The sequence below is a fragment of the Panthera leo genome, chromosome B3 (genome assembly GCF_018350215.1).
Source record: "Panthera leo isolate Ple1 chromosome B3, P.leo_Ple1_pat1.1, whole genome shotgun sequence".
Taxonomy (NCBI): domain Eukaryota; kingdom Metazoa; phylum Chordata; class Mammalia; order Carnivora; family Felidae; genus Panthera; species Panthera leo.
The window spans coordinates 2,964,950-2,986,031 of record NC_056684.1 but is presented as its reverse complement, the minus strand read 5'-3'; the positions used below and the strand labels follow the sequence as shown (position 1 = coordinate 2,986,031).

Sequence of the window (21,082 nt, the reverse complement as noted above, 5' to 3'; positions counted from 1 at the left end):
GGGGTTAGAGGATTCAGGGCGGATCACATAGAAATTCAACTCTCTCTCCCTCCCCCAATCATTTATACCCTGTGCATTATAGTGAAAACAATGTCAAGGGCAGAAAGGGTGGAAAGAAGTCCCAAATGGACAGCCTGAGACAGATTTAGAAGTAGGTGGTGGTAGGAAAAAAAAGAGGTACTAATAATCTTTGATTTGGGATCATTAAGAGGGTTATAGGGACTGACCGACCGTGTCTGCACCTAAAGACTTTTTGGCCTCAGTTGGTGAGGAATCAAAGTCCCTCGTTTAACACTAGGATTCACTCTTAGCGTTGCCCGAGCAGTTCTTACAAACCACAAGGCCTTTCTTTCTAGTCTCTGGGTCTGTGGGCTCATTTCCCACAACAAGGATCTGCAGGGAGACCCGTGGAGATGGGATGGGGTGAGGCTGGAAATTTCCTACTGCCTCTTCTCTCTGGATTGTCCTTCTTTCTTCATTGGATTCGTCCAAGTTTGGCTTAGTGAGAACTCCTTCTAGAATGTGGCAGGCTGCTAAATATTACAGGTTTCCGATGCCGTTACAATGGGGTTTGTGTGTGTGTCCCTGCACAGCACATATTTCAAGGAGACCTTAAGGGCGATGGCAGGTCAGGTGACTCCAGCTTTCCACCACCACATTTGGAACTCTCTCGTGCACAGACTCTGGAGATCACTCTGTACCTGCGTTCAGGCTGTTCCCGCTGTCCCGCTTTTCCTGACCTGGCAAGTTCCGGCTCACCATTCAAGATTCAGCTCAGCTGTCCTCTCCTTAAAGAAGCTTTCCCCGAATTCCCGGGCTAAGGGGCCCATCTGTACTCTCTTCCAATGTCTTATTCACGCCTATTATATTGGGTGTTAGATCACGGGGAGACACCATTATTCAGCTCTGTGTCCTCAGCCCAAGTCACATTGCCACGGGAAACCCCAGGGTAAGTTTACTATGGGGAGCCTTTGTCCAGGGAAGAGACCACCCCCATTAGATTACAGAGGGATTTGCATGTCCAGCATCAGAAAATGGGCCAGGATGAGAGTGCTATCATATTTTCTAATTTTTTATTTTGAGTATATAATCATGTTTTTTTATTATAAAGGTAAGAATATCTAGTTATGTACAGGTTAACCTAGGTAAGAGTTCATTACAAAGGCCTCTTTTCCGGAGAAAATTTTGTGCAGAAATGACTTCCTGAAAATGCATTTTATTGATGCTTTATTAATGTTGCATAAATACAGAATTCTACATGTCCTAATTTTCACTAATCAATACAAACGTACATACACACGAGCTACTTTCAAATAAACATTTTAACCAAACATTGGTGGACCTATTCTCAAGCACATAGTTTGAAGGAATTCTAAAGCTACAAAAGAATACACTTCGTGATAAATCATACTCTCCCCTAATGCAATCATCCAGCGAAGAAAAAATAAAAACAGGCGTTTAATTCGTTAGGAAATTGTCAGCATTTATAAATGCAATCTGTTCTTTCTGCTTCACTCACTGACATCATTCTTTCCCTCCCTTCTTAGCGCTTAGCTAAGCTTAGAAGAAGGACATAATTATGCTCCAGACCGGGCCTGCTGCTGCTTCTGAACCATGACTCCAGGCATGGCAATTAGGTACGTCATGACCCGGGGTTACCCTGAAGAGTCTTCAGAGCCATCGGTCATTCCTAAAACTACTCGAACACACAGTGTTTTCCTTCCTACAAATACTGTCTTTCAAACCACACGACTCTCCTAGTCCAAGCTCTCTATGCTCTGTGACGGGTTCTCAGGCGCTTGATTGAGGACAAGACTCAGAAAGCTTACTCCTCATAAGCTCAAAGCAAATTTGGTCATTTTCCAATCCTTGCCTCCGGCCAGAAAGTGAGTGTTGAGGAGGTAATGACCCTCGTTTGGAAAAGGAGAAAACAGGTTCAAAAGAGAGACTGAGGGACTTCGTAACAATCTCTGACGCTTGTTTGGCACTTTGACTTTTGGGTTTCGATGAACCATCTGCCCCGATGCTCGAAACGATGTTTGTGAGCTGAGCAGAGCAAATCTCCTTTTACACATGGGGACACTGGGGCTCAGAGACACCCGTCACTGGCCTAGGGGGTCGCAAATAGAAACTGTTGTCGCTGGAACCCGAACTCAGAGCCTTGATTCCCCGCGCGCAGAGCCGTGGCTGGTCACACGGTGGCTCCTTTTATGAACTTGAGCATCGTGAGGAGCGGTGCAGTCACCCCAGGCACCGCTAACCACGGTGCAGGGTGTCCACGCCCTGAAGTCTGAGATGAAGACCGTCGCCCGGATGAGGAATCCACGTGTCGTGGTCAGAGGTGTGCTGGACAGTCCCGGTGCACTTGACACATGATAACCAGGTTGTGAGTGACCATGTAATTGTCGTAATTAAAAGCATAAGTATAAAGGGTAATCGATCAGAGACAAGCGACCAAACGGTAGGTTGGGGATCAAAATAGTTCAGATGGGAATGCCCGTTAATTCAATTTTCAGAATAGCAGAGTAGAGAACAATCTTGGCGAGAGATCAATACAAAATAGATTTTCAGGTCCTCGCTTCCCATAAGTAATTTTCCAATTTTCTTGTTTAAAATTTTAAAATGATTTCTTTTACCTCTCCCCTCAATTATTCTCACTACCAAAAATTGGCTTTGCCTTTAGAAAACCAATATCCTGTTAGCTTCCTTTCGAACGTGATTTGACGATTAGAAGGCCTCCACCGTGGGTGTGATCTTGCGGAAGAAGTGATGACCTCGGGAATTTGTATTTTCAAAGATATAACCCGGAGGAGAGGGGAAGCTGGCGGGGCAGATTTCCCGTTTCTTTGGTGTGTACTCTAGACAGTACATGGTTGTGTCATCGAATGAAGCAGAACTCTTCACGGGAGCGTGCACGGGTTTGCAGCTCTGTGTTGCATTCAGCTCATGTGGCACATAGTGAGACCTGAATGTGGTCCGACCATCAAATTTTCCAGATGGGTTGGGAATCTGCTGCTGCTTCTTAATAAGCCCTTGACGACAGCTTTCCCAGGCTGGAAAATCTTCCTTTGTGGTGCTTTTTCCTTGGAAAGGAAAGTTGTTATTTCTTTTCTGAGAAACTGGCCTGATGGGAACAACACGTTTGGTCTGATAGGGAACGTAGTCAAGATGGCTTGTGCTGTTTAACTGCATGGTGCCTGTGGGAGGGACATACTCTGGTGTTTTCTTGACTGCAGGCGGTGGGATTTCCCATGGTTGAAAGCTTTCGCGGAATTCGGTGCTTCCTTCAAAATGAGCATTTTGGGTCACTCTGGTGTATGGAGGTCTGCAGAGTTTTGCAGATTCGCCAACAAGGCCCTGAAAGTCATACCGGTGAGTTGTGAGATCCTCAAAGGGTTGGGTGGTTGGCTTGTAAACCTCTTTTGGCCTTGAAAACTTGAATTCTAGCTGATAAGGTACATAGTCAAGGCGGTGACTTGTGTCACCATTAAAAGGGACAGTAGAACGTTTGATCACAGGGCTGGGTTTAAAGCTTTGCCGAGGCTGTATCTCCCGAGGAACATAATCATCCTGAAATGTAGTTGAATTTCCAAATTTCACGGCGGGGGGATGATACGTTTGCTCTGGTTTATAAAGGTCCGTTTTCTGAATGTCCCAAGCCCTGTAATCATCTTGAAAATAAAAAAGAGAGCATTTTAAAATACTGAAGAAAACAACCATCTTCTAAAAATCATGGCTTGCTTACTTCTCTCATTGCCAAACATCTTTTCATCTCCTTCATAAATCTGGACAATAATCGAGTATGAAGTTGCTCACGTTCCCCTGGTTTGTTTCTTCTTCATGTTCACCTGTCTCTTCTATCATCCCACTTTAGTACATATAACTTTCTACTTCTAGACTTACCTGAATACGCAACAAGGGAATGGAACATCTGAGCTGGATTGTTGATAGTTTTTGAAAGCCTGTGTTTTGGATAAAGGCAGAGTTTAGGAGGTTATGGCTGTGTTTTCCAGGAACTGCTTGGGGTTTTCACTATAACTCAAGAAATGCTAAAGGAAACCATAAAATCTAGGGATTAACATGAAATCAAAGGCCCTGATGTGTGGGCAAAAGTGACGTGGGTATTATTCCTTGGTTTCGGAGGGACTCCTCAAAGGAGAGAGAATTTCAATTCCATTATACTTTAGGAACAGGACTCTCTGAGCAAAGATACAGAATAACTTGTACTGTCCCAGAAAGTTTATTGGCTTCAACTTTAACTTCTCAGAAAATGGACTTCATGTCATTCCCCAAAGATAGGGGGCCATCTAGAGGCCAGAGGCCTGAAATGAGTGCTTTCAAACATGTCAGAAATTGTATGTAGAATTTACAAGTGAACATCAGAGCTAAGTCTGAGATTTAGCGTTAAATACCTAAATTCTGCTTCTTGCAGCCTACCTAGACCATGGATGGGAAACTGAAGTACTTATATTTCAACTGAGGGTTATTTAGTTTTTCTATTTCTAGATGAGAAAGGTAGTAAGATAAGAAATACTGTGGAAAATGGGGCGCCTGGGTGGCTCAGTTGGTTGAACGTCCGACTTCGGCTCAGGCCATGATCTCACAGCTCATGAATTCAAGCCCCGTGTTGGGCTCTGTGCTGACAGCTCAGAGCCTGGAGCCTGCTTTGGATTCTGTGTCTTCCTCTCTCTGCCCCTCCCCTGCTCATGCTCTGTCTCTGTCTCTCTCTCTCAAAAATAAACATTAAAAAAAAATTTAAAAAAAGAAATACTGTGGAATTGACTTTACCCAAAAAAGATGTACACCGAAGACAAATTTATAAAAGACAGAAGTCATACAAGATAACATATAAGAGTCTAGGCTACAGTCCATGCAGTGTCTATTGGAAAGGCCAAAACTCAAATGCTTTTTATGGGGATACCTCCTTTGGAGAGAAGAATTTCTCATTCACAAACATTTCTGCCACAGTGGCCACCTTTGGGACCAAATGATCACTTCCATCTCATCAAGTACTGGTGTTTGGATGAGAGTGGATGCCTGGCCTGAGAGCAGATCATCTATAGGCTAGTAGGGATCTACAAAACAGCCTGGCAAGAAGAGACGAGCTGGGTAAGCAATTCTTGTCCTTGTGAACCCAAATTTGAAAACATGGAGCCAGATAAACGCGAGAGATGCATCTACAGGGATGCCATGTAGTAGATCGAATTGGAGAGCTATGGTAAGCCGAAGACTTCAAAATCCACCTGTAGGGCAACAGAATTGATAAGTAGACAGAGGAGCCCAGGTAGTAGAGTGGCAGTCAGAGCAGATGCATGCAGAGAAGTGAAGAGGCTGTAATAGAACCCATGGGGCTCTGGCAGAGAGCGGGGAGGGAGGGAGTAGCTCCGCCCTCAAGCTTCCTCTGTACCCGATGGCTTTCCACTACCAGGTCACGGGAAACTCTCTTTTTCTTGAGGTACCATGAACGAATCTCTGTTGTTTGCAATGTCAAGTATAAAATTATAACACTTATTCACTAGAAGGAAATCGTAGGGTGCTATTGAAGGTCTGTAGTCCGGCCTTGCTGCCAAAATGACCGAGAAAAAGATGTTAATTTCAAAAAAAAAGAAACTAAATAGAAGAGGGTAGTTCTCCCTTGCCAAACGAGCTTCAGTTTTCAAAAGGGAAGCAAGAATTTGGAGACCGAAACACAAGATTTCACAGTACACGTTACCATGGATATTGGTTTCAGATAAATGTAGAAAATTGATTTTCCTTTTATACATATACCTATGCTCATATGCATGGAATATTGATTGTTCATTCTGGAGTATTTATTGATAATGTTCAAGCAACACCTTTAAAACGTAATATTTATTAATATAATCTATTTTTCGTGTCTTACGACACTGATAGAAAGGACAAATGTAGTGCCATGTGTATCTAACAGTGCAGTCTGGTCCTTTGGCAACTGCGGTATTGCCCTGGTTAGATAAGGGAAATTCTGTTTCCTCTGCTCATTCTTTTGATTTCTAGCCACTTGCTCTCTTCTGATCAGCCTCACGTCCATGTGTTTGCTCACCATCAATGTTTGAATGTAGAGCTCCATCCCCATCCTTATATAATGAGCTGTTCTAGGTTCCTCTTTGAGGACAAAAGTCCTGAGTTGCACATGCTAGTTCTTTTCCTTGGTACTTTGGAACCTGTTCCCTGTGGCATCTTATGGCACCAAGGACTTGGAAACAGCTTTTACAAAGCCAGGGAGCTCCATCCTGAGCATTTCTTTCTCAATCTGTATATCATCAAAAAGTCCCATGGTTTTAATACTACCTGGAAGCTGATGATTTCCAGAAGTGAATCTCCATTCTAGACTTCCTTTCAAACACCAAACCCACATATACATCTTCCTACTAGATATCCCTAGTAGATATCAGAGGTAAACTGAAACTTAGTATGCTCAAACTGAAAAATCAATCTTGAAGTGTTAATTGAAATTTTATTTCATTTACATTTAATGTAATGAATGGTCTAGTTGAGTTTAAGTTGACTATATTGTTGTTTGCTTTTGATTGTTCCCACATGTCCTTTGTTCCCTTACCCCTTATTTTCTGCCTTGTTTTAGATAAAGGGTATTTTTATTATTCCATTTTCTCCATTAGCACTTTAATTATAACCGCGTATTTTTAAAACTTTTTTTAATGTTTATTTTTTGAGAGAGAGAGAGAGAGAGAGAGAGAGAGAGAGAGGAGGGGCTGAGAGACAGAGGGAGACACACAATCCAAAGCAGGCTCCAGGCTCTGAGCTGTCAGCACAGAGCCCGACGTGGGGCTCAGACTTATGAGCAGTGAGATGATGACCTGGGCCAAAGTCAGACCCTTAACCGATTGAGTCACCCAGGTGTCCCAAACTTCACATATTTTTAGAATGAAAATGCATTTTTTTCCTATTAGGGGATCTTTTGGACCTACTTGAACTTAAATTGATATTTTTACCCCTTCTAGAACAGTGGAAGAAACTTTCAACAGTTTAATGCCATTTACACCCTCATGCTGTATTTTGTGCTATATTTTACTTCCGTATTTATATAAAAATACATAATATAATTATTATTGTGACTTTGAGAGGTCGGTGTTCTCTTATATTTACCCACATAGTTAACCTTTCTGTGTGTTTCATATCTTCGTGCATTTCATGCTGCCCTCTAGAATCATTTGCCTTCCACCTGAAGACATTCCTTTACTACTTTTTGTAGTATGGGCCTGTTACTAACAGATTCTTTGAGTTTTTTGTTGTTGTTGTTGTTTTCCAAAAACATTTTTATTTTGCCATATTTTTTGAAAGATATTTTCATTAGATGTGAAAATCTGGGATTCATTGGGTTTAAAGTTCTTGGTTCTTTTTTTCCTTTCAACACTTTAAAGATGTCATCCCATTATCTTCTGGATTCCATAGCTTCAGATGAAAAGTTAGGTATGTTTCTGATTTTTCTTTTTGTGAATAATGTGTAGTTTTGCTACTTTTGAGAATTCATCTTCACTTCATTTTCAGAAGTTTGATGATAATTGCCTAGCTGTGGTATTCTTTGTATTTATCTATTTGGGGATTTGTTGAGCTTCTTGAATCTGTGGCTTGGTTCTTTCATCAATTTTGAAAATTTCTTGACCATCTCTCCAAATATATTCTGGTTCTTCTTAGGTCTCATATTTCACCAAGTGCTAGATGTCACATATAAGAAAGCCATAGACATTGAAATCAATGTTATTTTCAACAGGAGAAAGCTTGCTTTTTTCAGTGTTAGGCTGATCGCCTTGATCCAATCAGGAACTGAGCTAGGTTGGTGCTCAGAGGCACTTTTAGTTAGAGATGGTCTTCCTTTAGATACAAGTGTGTCAAGGACAAGAACTGTGGTGTGTTTGTGGTAGAGCCCTCATTCTGTGGGACTTTGTTTCCTAAGCACCTACTCCCAAGCACAACTGTGGGATACTTCTGTGGGATTCTTTCTGCCCTAGTCTCCTAGCCCACCATGCCCCCAAAACACTCTGCAAACACCCCACAAGGAAAACCAGCCATACATCTGGAGGACTTAATAGATTCCAACTTGTCATACCAAGCCCACATATCAGGCGCTCCACTGGATTCCCTTCTCCCAGTAGAGTCTTTCTGCTTATGCCAAGCCCAGTCTTCAGCCTTGGCCTGCATTTGACAAATGGTCCAAGGGATGTAAACAGCTATCTTAGTTCACCTAGGAAGGCATGCACCATCTCTGGAATTTTAGTTCTTTCCTTTCACAGCTGTCTAATGCCATTAAAAAAAGTTTTCTTTCCAGTTAAAAAATGTATACATAGGGGGGCCTGGGTGGCTCAATTGTTTGAGTCTGACTTCAGCTCAGGTATGATCTTATGGCTTGTGAGTTCGAGCCCCATGTTGGGCTCTGTGCTGACAGCTCAGAGCTTGGAGTCTGCTTCAGATTCTGTCTCCGTCTCTCTCTGCCCCTCCCCTGCTTGCACTCTGTCTCTCTCTCTCTCTCTCTCAAAAATAAACATTAAAAATAATAGTAACAGGGGCACCTGGGTGGCTCAGTCGGTTAAGTGTCCAACTTCGGCTCAGGTCATGATCTCAAGATTTGTGGGTTCAAGCCCTGCGTCGGGCTCTGTGCTGACAGCTCAGAGCCTGGAGCCTGCTTTGGATTCTGTGTCTCCCTCGCTCTCTGCCCCTCCCCTGCTCGCACTCTGTCTCTGTCTCTCTCAAGAATAAACAAACATTTATAAAAATAAATAAATAAATAAATAAATAAATAAATAAATAAATAAATAAATGTTTAGACATATCTTTAGCTGTTGCAGTGGAAATGATGCAGTCTGCCATTTACTATAGGCTGCCTGGAAACAGAACTCACCCACTTTTAGTAGCTATGATAAAAACGTTAAGCACCTCAGTCTGTGATCAAGGCTTCACAATCTGATCTCCATCTACATTTCTAGAATTAGACCCCAATCTCGCATTTCCTCCTCTGATGTTTACCCAACAACCATTGTATTTTTCTGGCCTTCTGCGTTTTTGCTCATTTCACCCTAGTTTTTGTGATGTCCTTCCCTTTCCTGTAGACCAGTACTTACTAGTCTCTGATACATTCCTGGGCTGGCCTGAAGTGTGATGTTGCTCAGTCTAAATTTTTGAAGCATGAGTTGTTCCATCAATTTTTTAGTGAATTATCCTCCTCCCTAGTAATAACACATACATTTTTTTTAAGTTTATTTATTTTGAGGGGGTGGGGAGAGAGAGAGAGAGAGAGAGAGAGAGAGAATCCCAGAGAGAGAGAAAGAGAGAGAGAGAGAGAGAGAGAGAGAGAGAGAATCCCAAGCAGGCTTCGTGCTGTCAACACAGAGCCCAACACGGGGCTTGAAGTCCCAAACCATGAGATCATGACCTGAGACAAGTTCAAGAGTCAGACACTCAGCCAAATGAGCTGCCCCAGCACCCCAATAACATATATTATTTATTTCTACTAAAGCTATTTAATTTTTTATGCTACTATTGCTTTTTTTCCTCAACCATAAAGTTTCTACTTGTCAACAACTATGTTTGATTCGGATCTCTGTATTCCCTACAGTGGCTAGCACAGAGCAGAGAAATCCTGAAAACATTTATCAAATCAAACACTGGCCTATTTTCATCATCTATGTTTTAATATGAATGACCTTCTAAAGTGAGGCTTCTGGGGGCAGATGCATTTCTGAGAGTAGCCTGTCTCATAGAACTACATCTCCAGAACTAGATGTTACCCTTCTCGCCACCACCCTACAGGCTTTTTCTTCCTTTCTCTTTATCGTATCCCACTTCTGTCTTTCCTCTGTTGTCTGATTCTCGATGAATAGCGAGAGGGTCTCTTACTATGATTTCTTGTCAGCTACACGCCTGTCCTTAAATAGGTGTCTATAAAATCCCGCAATACAATCATCACACAGAATGATGAGTTCTGCCTCGGCCCTTAATATTTATGGTCTCATGCTCCCAAGCCTGGAAATACAAAGTAACCTCTCCTCACTAGGAAAGATGAGAAGTGAGAAACCAGAGGGACCCCAGGAATCCTCAACATTGGCTTATGGGGGTGAAAGTATGGAAATCTATGGGAAACCCAGGTAATGAGAAGCTAGAACCAGTGTGTGTGTGTGTGTGTGTGTGTTATGTGTAATAGTCACAACCTCAGGGAATACAAACTTTTCCATCGATCTTGTAGGAAAAAGAAAAGAAAATCTTACCATGGTTGGTAAAAGACCCAGTCATTTTCATCAAGTACCTTCTACATCACCTTGTTATGCAGCACATGACCTCCACTGCATACGAGTAAATTCAGATCTGCAATTGCTAAATGCTGTATTGCATTACAACAATATACTTATTCACCATACACATTGTCTTAAAACTTCGTTTTAATGTTTGGGTAGCATCTTACGTGATCGCAGCTTAAGAGACAGAAAGCACGTTGCCCCCGACCTCCCTATACGTAGATCCTAGAGTACTGATAACAGGCACTTTACCTACGCATTGAACTGGTGAGGGGGATAGTTGAAGAACACATAGACCTCCAGCTGTTGCCCATTTAAACTATAAACCATTGCTTTCATTGTGGGTGACATCACTGTTACAAAGGGGTTTTATCTGAGGACATACCATTCAGCTATATCACGTAACTAACAAAAAGGATATCAGCTTAAAAACGCAATTACGTTATCAAGAAAAAATATGGAAAGAATATGTACTAACAAGATAGGCTTTAAAAAGAAAGACCCCGTTCCCCAAAAGCAATAGAGTATTTTAAAATCAACTTGGTTTTTGGAAAGAAACTAGCCATACACTGTCCAGCCTCTTACTCTTCTAAGTCAGCGGCCCACAGAGAGAAGGTGTCATCACACTTTGTCCCTGCTAGAAGCCTTAGAGGAGTAAGTTCCCTAAGCGGTGCACCACCATTGTCCCTGGATGGATAAGCCGATTTTGGTCTGAGTTCAGTATCAGGAAGCATCTGTGCCCAGATCTAAGCCTTATTCTTCACCCTAGCCCTTGTCACTCGAAAGGGAATAAATATTTGGTTCTGCATCTGCTCTTTTGCTTTCAGTTGGCTCAGAACTTAAGTGGTGAAGGGTGTCGCTCTTTACTTGACCTTCTCAAAGACTCCAGTCCGCTCGGTAGAGTTTCAGCTCATTCTGGAATTGCAGGAAAGGAACAGTGCCAAGTAACCGTGGCACAATGCGAAAAAGATGATATAATGCTTGTTCACTGGCAGCCTTTGCTTTTACACTTGACCCATGAACAACACAGGGGTTAGGGGCACTGACCCCCCTGCACAGTCAAAACTCTGCACATAACTTTGACTCCCAGAACAACTAATGGCCTACTGTTGGCCGGAAACCTTAACGACAGTTAACAATAGTTAAGGTTCCTATACATCCGCAGTCAATGTATATTTTGTATGTTACACGTATTCTGTGTTGTGCTCTTACAACGAAGTATAAGCCGGAGAAAAAATGTGATTCAAAGAATCATAAGGAAGGGATAATACATTTGCAGGGCTGGGCTGGACTGTATTTCTGGAGAAGCCACACATACGGGGACCTGGCTCAACTGTATATGTTTTTAGACAGAGAACGTGAATTAAGTGGCTACATTTGGAAAGAAACCCAGGCCTTTTAACTCTCAATGAGGCAAATGGTCTTTCTTCACTATACAGTACTGCTTTGACCAAAGCCAAAAAAGGTTCTCCTGAGTCGTGGGAGCTAAGTTTGGCCACACACCAAATTATGATTTGACGTTGGAGAGAAGTGAGTTTTGGTTTTTTGGCTCCTTCATTTTTGAAATGCCAAGTTACCTTTATAGGTTGGGACAGTGTCCAACTTTCCTTGTTTAGCTTGTTGTCTCTCCAAAGGCCGGATGATGGCCACAGGCTGCACTTTGTAAGAATTGAAATCCCGTTTGTACGTAGTGCCAAGATCAATCTCCCCCTGTTTTGGTTTATATTCTTCTGGTACCTGGCGAGGCTGTTTGACTATTTCGTAAGGACGATAATCCGATCTGAAACATACAAATTTTAAACATAGCCTCACAGTGTCTTAATTAGAAATAATCATTATCTCAACGCAGTATTGAAATTTTCAAGGTTTCTTTTTTCATTTGAAAAGTCTAAGAAGATATTAAAATGGTGGCAGTTGATAAACTACTTGAGAGAAATAATTCCTTTATGTCCTATCCAGTGACTAAATACGTTAAGAAAAAATATGTCAAAAATCCTGGTTTTCAAAACATCATTACAATGCATCTTCAGTTGATTGGATCTTACATAAGTAAAATCTTTAAGTAATGGAATTTTTTTCTAACCTAGAAGGAAATTTTCGGATTTCATGAATCTAAAATCTACCCCCTGGGTCCACTTTGTCCAAATCTTTATTCGTCCTACCTAAAGACTAAGCTATTTGGGCATGCTCTCTTCTTATTGAGATCATAAGATCTTCCTGCTTAGTATTGAATCATCAGTTACATGGATAATTAACACCTGAACTCTGGACTTCAGCCTTAAACCGCATTCATAGTATGGATGTGATTCTGCCTCATCTCCGGACCTCCCAGAAGCCCTTGCCACAGATGGGAGCTGTGTGGCGATGCGGCCACCCTGGGCATCACGTAACCTCACGGGGCAGAAGGAGAGCTGCAGACACTTGGGTTGGCTGGTGGGGTGCGGAAGGGAGGTGACAGACCCAGCGTGATCAGACTCCCTCCCTGGGTCCGAATCCCGGCTCTGTCGTTCACGAGATGCGTGACCTTGGACGACTCAGTTAACCCGCCTGTGCCCCAGTTTCCTGACATATAAAATGGGCCGATCTTGCCATGTACCTCACAGGGTTATTTCAGAACTGGCACATGTACAGGCGTGCACGCACACATATTTACGAGAGCTTGGTGCCCAGTGAGGGCAACACGTTAGCCACTACTATTTATTATTACTACAAGTCTTCAAAATTGCTTTCTTCTCTTCTGGACTCTCCTGTGTCACTCATTTTAGTTGTTTAAACCATCGTGTACTAATCACTACTTTCTGTGTGTGTCCATAAGCAACACTGAACACTTGTTCCCTATTTAGCGAAAGGCATCCCGGCGACTTGAGCTGCACAGTCGGAAAGCCAGGACTCACCGTCAGGCCTCTGCAATCCTATCAGCGCGGCCTCCGAATCTCTTGCAGACCCCACCCTTTCCTCCTCCGTGGCGCTACCAGAATGGCCCAAGCTTTCCTAATCCCTGTTCAAACCTATTAGCTTCTCTCCAGTCTGGTCTCACGTTGCACCCAAAGGAATCCTCTCACTTGTAAGTTTGATCAGGTCATTCCCACCGGTATCTCCCTCACCCCTTCCAAATGCAAACAGGTGGGTGGACAAGAGAAGAAACTTTCAGCAGCTTCGTGTGGCTCCAAGGACATGGCAAAAACCGCCGGGGGCCTCCTCCCCTAGCCTCAGCACCCGCTTCCTCCTGCAGGGGGAGGCGGCCTTCTCTAGGAATTGCCTTCTCTCCCCTCCCCTCCCCTCCCCTCCCCTGCCCGCCATCTTTGCCGGGAATGCACTTCTTTACCTACTTAATTCAGTCAGTTGCTTCACACCTGTAGGGATTTAGCTCCCTCTTCTCTTCTCCCTGATAAAGTCAAACCTTTTATTCTGGCTCTCAAGTCACCTTGTGCCTGTCCTTCACGCACGTGATCACTGCTGCGATTTTGTACTTCTTCCCAGTGATGTGTCGCTACCTTCGCTGGACTGCAGAGTCTGTGAGCACAGAGATTGTGGCCGGAACCCCATGCTCACCGCTGTGTGCCAGGGGCTTCGCGTAGGGCCCGACACCTAACAAATGCTTAGTAAATATTATTTAGTGGATAAGTGGTAGAAATCACATACCTCTTACTCTCAAGACATCTGAGTTGTTCTTTGCTCTTCCTGAATGCCAGCTAGAGGGGAACGGGCTAAAATGCGATCAGGGAGATGACAGAGAGAAAGCGTAGAAGTCTTAGTTCCTCTAGGTGGATTCGCTAAGTGTTAGAAAGTATACCTCCAAACCCAAAGCAGTGGTCTATGGAGACGTGGTAGTGGGTAAATGCACTCTCGGCCATCGGATTGGCCCCATACAACGCGACCACAATCATACTTCGGGGCGGGCTTCCCAGCTACCCTGGCAGACATCTAGCTGTCCTGCGGCTGTGACGTTGTACAAAGCATCGAAAATCTTAGAGACAAGTCTAGACATCTGCTCGTTACAGTCCCGTCCTGTGTTACAGAGAAGTACAGAATGACCCTTTATCGTTCATACCGGCCCATCAGCTGTTGCTGCTTAGTGGGCACAGTCAACATGAGGGAGCTGAGGAAGGGTTCTGAACCCCTCGCCTGCAGCCCTCGGAAGTGCTGCTGTTCGCAGTCAAGATACCAAGAAAAGATCCAATGTTTTACTAAGTGTACAGACGGTGATTTAAAAAACGGAAATTATAGTTGCCTGGGCATATTTGGAACTTTTGGGAGCTGGGACATTTTCTTTTTCTTTCTTTTGTCTTTCTGGTTGGTTGGTTGTTGTGTTTTGTTTCGTTTTTACCATTAAGGGATGCTTGATCAAGTCAACTGACAAAACCAGAATTATGAAACAATTGCCTTTTTAAAGGAAGGTATGGCACGGGGCGCCTGGGTGGCTCAGTCAGCGAAGCGTCTGACTCTTGGTTTCGGCTCAGGTCATAACCTCACAGTTCCCGAGTTCGAGCTCCATGTCAGGTGCTACACTGACGGGGGTGGAGCCTGCTTGGGATTCTCCCTCCCTCCCTCTCTCTCTCTCTCTCCCTGCCCTTCCCCCCACTCCTGCTCTCTCTCTCTCTCTCAAAATAAATAAAAACTGAAAGATATGGCATGTCATTCTTTCCCATTTTAACATTTAGAACTAGTAAAATGCAAAACCTTTATTCAACAAATATGCATATTGTGACATTTATTTCAGATCTCCGTTATGAATCATTAAGGCATCAAGGAAGAATGTTAAGGTGAAGAACAAAATGAGCAACATTCCCATTTGCTCTCTCTCAATTGTTCTATTTCTTCACCTCATTTTCAATAATTATAGCTTGTTTATTTACCCGAGTTTTTGTTTCTTGACTGCTATCCTCACAAGGCTGTAAGCAACACAGGGGCCAAGTCCCTCATGGCCCACGTCACACTCAGGGACGCTGTAGCACTTGACCCGCTGCACTGAATCTGCGGCAACAGACTGAGCAGCAGTGCTGGTTAAAGATGCAGATTCCTGGGACCTGTGGTTTCAGGTGGAACGCTGAATCTGCCATTTTAACCCTTCTGGATGCTTCTAAAGCACACCGTATCTGAGGACTGTGGAAGATCTTCAAATCTGTGGACGAGTCACACGTCTACAGAAGTCGAGTGCAATTACCAAAACAATGCTACCTCAAGGGCAGCCCGAAATGTTAGAGGGACAAGTACTGGCCTGAGAGTTCGAAGCTCTCAACCTTGGCTTATGCAAGGAGAATGGGCTCTGTCTAAAATGAGAAGAGAACGGGTAACACTGCAGATTAAAGTGGTTACGGAGCATTTTTAAAACCCCAAGTTATAGAAATCTATCTGATGTGTGTGTTTCCTGACACCAGAAACTTCTATTTATTGATTTTTATACTTAACACCTAAGATTGTGCCTTGACTATGGTGTGCACATTAACAGAATAAAGACAAGAATTAACTCACTGACAAAGGTACAAAACAAATTAAAAAAAAAAAAAAGCTAAGTCTGGGGCGTCTTGGTGACTCAGTCGGTTGAGCGTCCGATTCTGGATTTCGGCTCAGGTCAGAATCTCACAGTTTGTGGGATCGAGCCCCGCATGGGGCTCTGTGCCGACAGCATGGAGCCTGCTTGGGATTCTCCCTCTCTCTCTCTCTCTCTCTCTCTCTCTCTCTCTCTCTCCCTCCCCCACTCCTGCACGTTCTCTCTGTGAAAAATAAATTAACTTAAAAAACCAAAACCAAAAACAAAACCAACTAAGTCCCAATGGAAAGTTCAGGGTCAGGAAGACTTCTTTTTGTCTATCCAACACTGAATAAACATGGAGTGTCTACTCTGTGCCAGCAGGCCTCCCACTAGGTTCCTGGAAATAGAACGTGACGATTTGAATAGACAGTTCCTGCCTGTGTGGGCCTCTGAAATGGGAGTTAATGATAAATAACTAAGGTGCTTTGAGGCCTTACATAGGGGACTTTTACCCAGCCTGCAAACTGGGTACAGTGTCAGAGTGATAACTAGGTTGAGACGTACAGGCTAAGTGGGCATTAACTGGGGTAAAAGGGAGGGAAATTTCCAGGCAAGTGAAATAACATACTGGAAGGCTCTGTGGCAAGGGAGACCTGAGATTTTTCAAGAAATGAAAAATGTCTTGTGGGATGTGACATTAAAAGAGCACGGTGAAAATAAATTAGAGAAGCAAGTACAGACCAAACCATAAAGGGATTTTGGTGGCTATTAAATAAAATGGGAAAGCATAAGTATTTTAGCAAGGAGGTGATAGAATTAGAACTGCATTTTATTTAAAAAAATTTTTTTTATGTTTATTTTTGAGAGAGAGAGAGAGAGTGACAGAGTGTGAGTGGGGGAAGGGCAGAGAGGGAGACCTAGGATCCGAAGCAGGCTCCAGGCTCCGAGCTGTCAGCACAGAGCCCGACGCGGGGCTCGAACCCACGGACTGCGGGATCACGACCTGAGCCAAAGTTGGACGCTTAACCGACTGAACCACCCAGGGCCCCTAGAACTGGATTTTAAAGAGGTCATGTCTGCAGGGTAAAGTATAGGAAACAGATCAGAGATGTAAACGCTAGAAGAGATACAGAAAATACAGGAAGCTACTGCATTCCTCTAGTTGGGAGACAGTGGAAAGCAGCAGATATTAGAAGAGATTTTAAGTGGTTAAAACAATAAAACTTTTTGTTGCCCTTTTTCCTTCTCACTGTTTGCCATTCTAACCTAACGCTCGTTTTTCTGTGTTTCTCAAGTTGCGACTCAACTGGTTCCTTGCTTCTTGGGTTGGTTCAACTTCAATCAACTTAATAGTTCAATTTAAAGAATAAAACAACTTTATTAAGCCCAGAAGAGTTGGAGAAAAGTAAAGCAAATAGTTTCTGAATATTTACTTAAATGTCGTTATTCCTTCCATTTTACCACGGCATGCTCGAAATTCTTGCTTGGGCTTCAGACTCTGAGGTGGAGGAACATTGCCATATGTAGGATATTTTTCCAAATATTCAGTTGTGGGGCAGGACGTGCCAGAATTTTCATAAATCCTTGTGGTTCCGTGTGGACAATGATGCCGCCTGTGCAAACATAAATAAACTGAAAGATTATTTTGACTTTCAAAAATATTTTATATAACTGCATCTTAATCAGAGACCTTCGATAAACATACAATCTCTAAATTTAAAAGAAGCTTTACTAATACACACGAACACACAAAAAAAACCTGTTTATTCTGCAATGGTGTTTACAAAAATAATGAATAAATTATGGTATATCCTTCATGGTGGAAAAAGTTATGGTATTTCCTCTGACAATGATTGAGAGTGTCTTTTTTATTTTACTTTGTTAATGTTTGTTTATGTTCGAGAGACAGAGCACGAGCAGGAGAGGGGCAGAGAGAGAGGGAGACGATATATCTGAAGCAGGCCCTGGGCTCGGAGCTGTCAGTGGAGACCCGGACGCGGGGCTTGAACTCACCAACGGTGAGATCATGACCTGATGGTGAGTTCAAGCCCTGAAGTGAAGTCAGACGCTTAACTGACCGAGCCGCCCAGGTGCCCCTGGAGTGTCTTCTTATACTAAGAAGCTGAAAAGCTAACATTTCCCAGGCTCTTGGCAGGCAGGCCCCATGTACAATTTAGCTTTCAACTGTTGGGTGTGCTCAGCTGATGCTCTCAGAGAGCACTACGCAGGGAGAGAGGCTTGCGGGGTTGTGGTAGAGGCAGAGAGGCTGGAGCAGGCAGGCGTCAGGCAGCCTTCTGGTTTGCAAGGTGGCTTCCTGTCTGGCAGCTTCGGCAGGAAGGAGTGGTTCTGAAGCCCGCCGCTCTGTTGCTGTTTCCTGGGTATTGGCAGGGGCAGTGGCTCCCTTGGCAGCCCAGTTCTGAGGTGAGAGTTTTGGGGAACTTTTCCTGAAAAGCTGACTTTGAAAACTGTTTCTTCCGTTCTTCCAACAATTCTGTGAGCTGCATATACTCCTTAATAAATTCTTTTATGCCTCCACTAGGCAAGAGTAGATTATATTGTCCATGACTAATAACCCTGACCAATATATCATATAAGCTAATAGCAGGTAGTTGTTAAAGAGAATAGGGTTGATCTTAAGGCGTGGCCGTTGCCAGACGCGGAGATTGTAAACAGTGAAAAAGTGGGTTGCGGAACAGTATGTATAATACACTCTATTTCTCTTTCCTTCTAAAGAATGCAAAAACAAGTCTTAAAGAACATTTATTATTTCTAGGACTAGGATGATGAGGGATTTTCACTATATTCTAGATTTTTTGCCTTGCATGTTCATACAGTGCCTCATGTATATTCATTTCATAATCAGAAATAAAAAAGATAAAGTTCTTAACAAAACAAACATAAAAATCCAAGCAAACAAAAAAGAAAAATCAGCTCCTCGGGTCTCATATCATTTCGGGCTCCGGGCTATGTGTGAGGACTACTAACCCAAGCCCAGGTAAGGTTGAAGAAAATGCATACACTCTGTAGATGAGTCAGAACCAGCGAGGATATCTAGACTCAGTGAACCCCCGGGGAAGAACGTAAGACAGATCAGCTGTTTTGCGTGGAGGCTGCTGGACAGCAGGAAGGATTGCAGTGTGCGGAAGGGCGGAGAGGTGGTGTCATGGGCTATTCAAAATTCAAAGTCAGAGGAGTGGAGAGATTCGAGATTACTGGCTGACAGTGGAGGCTTCGGGAAAGTCCTAAAGTGAGTTAGGACCACAGATGGTCTCTTGGAACAACCAGGGACGGGGAATATAGGTCATGCAGAGAGGTTCTGATACAGGTGCACTGAGTTACAAGAATCAAGTCCAAGCTCTGGAATTTCTCATTATTCTTAGTTTTATTTCTCATGCAAGGCATACATTCACATTGTAACAAAACAAGCTGAAGAACTTATAAAGGAAACCGGAAAAGCCCGTTCTCCCAACGTTTCCAGTCTCTAGAAACTACTTTCTGACGATCATCTCTGCTTTTTAGTTTTTCTGGAGGCTAGCTACATCTGCGTTTTCGTTTTTTCCTTTCTTTCTTTCTTTTTTTTTTTTTTAATGAGCTTTTAACATCTTGATTTATCCGCTTAGATTTACTAACTTTCAAATCCTAACACAGAAAGATTTAATTTATACCGCTCCACTCACTTCCTGTTACATGGTCACTCGTGGATTCCGCGGAACCCACATGCTCCTAATGTTTCTTTAGCAAACAGTGATCGAATCCGTGGGGCCAACAGTGACTCCGCGGAAGAAGACTGTGTTTACAGGGGATGGGAGGTTGTCACGCAGGGACCCACAGACCAATTCTGGGTTTCGGGGTGCAGGCTGCTCCCATCTCGGTCGGTCAGATCCCCAAGGCGCACTGCTTGGAGGGGAAAGGGGCTACAGTCAGGCTTGGATGGAAAGCTGGAGATGGAAGAAAGCGTGGCGCGGGCTGAGAGCTCATGGACTTGCAGATCGTCCTATTCCTATTCCTTCCTTCCCCCTAAGATGTTGGGGGCATGCACTCTCCCAGCGGGATCTGATCGCACCCCTTAGCAGGCTCTGGACCCGCCGCTCCCGCGCAAGCGTCCTCCTCCCAGCCGGCCGGCGTTCAGTGTGCACCTGGCCAGGGAGTCTAAGAGCAGAACTGTTTCACCCGGGAGCCGGCCGGTGCGGACCCGGGGAGTGCGGTCGCCGCTTCCTCGTCCCTTCATCTCCGGGGGGCGGCCACCACGGGGCTCCGGCCATCCGCGCCCCGCCCGCCGCCACGCTGCGCGTTCCTTACCCGCAGGTGCAGATCTGACACAGACACCAGCTCCTCATGCTCGCGGCTGGCCGCTGCCGCCCCGCCGGCCGCTCCGCACCTGCAGCTACGGCCCCGCCGCGGCGCCCGCGGTCGTCAGGGCAACCGCGGGGCCGGGGAGACGGACGCGGAGCCGGCTTCCGGCGCGCGCGGGTCAGAGGTCGTGCGCCCGGGAGCCCCGCCCCTAGCGTGCGCGCGCGTCCGGGACCGCAGGGCAGGCGTCGCCGGAGACGCGCGTGGTGTGGCGGGGCCGGTGGCCGAGCGGGGCTGAGCCGGGCGGCCGCAGCTGGTGAGTGCGGGCCTGCGTTGGCCGCCGGCGTCCTCCTCGGCCGGCGGGGGCCCGGGGGGCTCGGGGGGCCGGGGCTAGCGTGGCTGGGAGCGGCCGCCTCCCGCAGCCTTGGGCGCCCCCCCCCGCCCCTCCGCCCACGCCGGGGCCGCCGCCTCCCCGAGCCTGCGGACCCGCGATCCTGGAGACCACGAACGCGGGGCCCCGGGGAGGGGAAGGGAAAGTGGACGGGGTGGGGGGTGGGGGCTTTTTCTTTTGAGAGCAAGGAGAGACTCCAGTGCACCTGTGGGGCCAGTGAGCGTGCGACCCGAAACTTTGTTCGGGCTGGGTAGGCGGTCACACAGCCGGTGCTTTGGTGTCGGGTGAAAGCGAGCGGGGGGTGCTGGGACGAGGGGCTCGGAGAAGGACCGAGGAGCGGAGGAGACAGGTGTCCGCGTCTCCCCTCCCTCCCGCAGGCGCGCATTCCCCGCGTAGGGTCTGCCTCTGGGCAGTTAACTGCTGTCACCGCCCCGACGAGCTGCGTGACTCCTCGCGGCGGTCCAGCCCCGGAAGGGTGAGCCACCTCCGTCCCACAGGCGTGCTGTGGCCTTCGCTCAGAGGCTCGGAGTGGACTTGGATCTGATGGCCAGGCGTATCCCTTCAACAGGCGTTCACCGGGCGCCTGGGTTAAGGGGCCTGGGAACTCTTGTCAGTTCCCACCATTGGGGGGGGGGGAGGGGGATGTGAGGCTTTGGTGTTTAG

The 21,082-nt window shown here is 45.2% G+C and overlaps 2 protein-coding genes across 3 annotated transcripts in view; one reads left to right on the top strand and one right to left on the bottom strand.

Annotated features, from left to right (window-relative positions):
* Positions 1–1,065: 1,065 nt before the first annotated feature.
* On the bottom strand, positions 1,066–20,226 carry SAXO2 (stabilizer of axonemal microtubules 2). 2 transcript variants are annotated; one of them, XM_042940844.1, is made up of 4 exons: positions 20,038–20,226; positions 17,172–17,351; positions 11,843–12,045; positions 1,077–3,671 (listed from the first exon to the last, which is right to left on the bottom strand). In XM_042940844.1, exons 1-4 carry the CDS (start codon positions 20,073–20,075, stop codon positions 2,728–2,730), a joined length of 1,365 nt encoding a protein of 454 aa, XP_042796778.1. In that variant the 5' UTR covers positions 20,076–20,226; the 3' UTR covers positions 1,077–2,727. The 2 variants fall into 2 exon arrangements, with proteins under 2 accessions (XP_042796777.1, XP_042796778.1); XM_042940843.1 differs by lacking the exons at positions 11,843–12,045; positions 17,172–17,351; positions 20,038–20,226 and adding an exon at positions 3,904–4,506 and having other exon boundaries at positions 1,066–3,671.
* A 765-nt stretch (positions 20,227–20,991) lies between these two features.
* Positions 20,992–21,082, top strand: part of EFL1 (elongation factor like GTPase 1) — a 121,336-nt gene continuing 121,245 nt past the window's right edge. Inside the window, 1 exon segment of the mRNA XM_042940842.1 lies at positions 20,992–21,028. The gene's annotated coding sequence lies outside the window, so the exon portion shown is untranslated.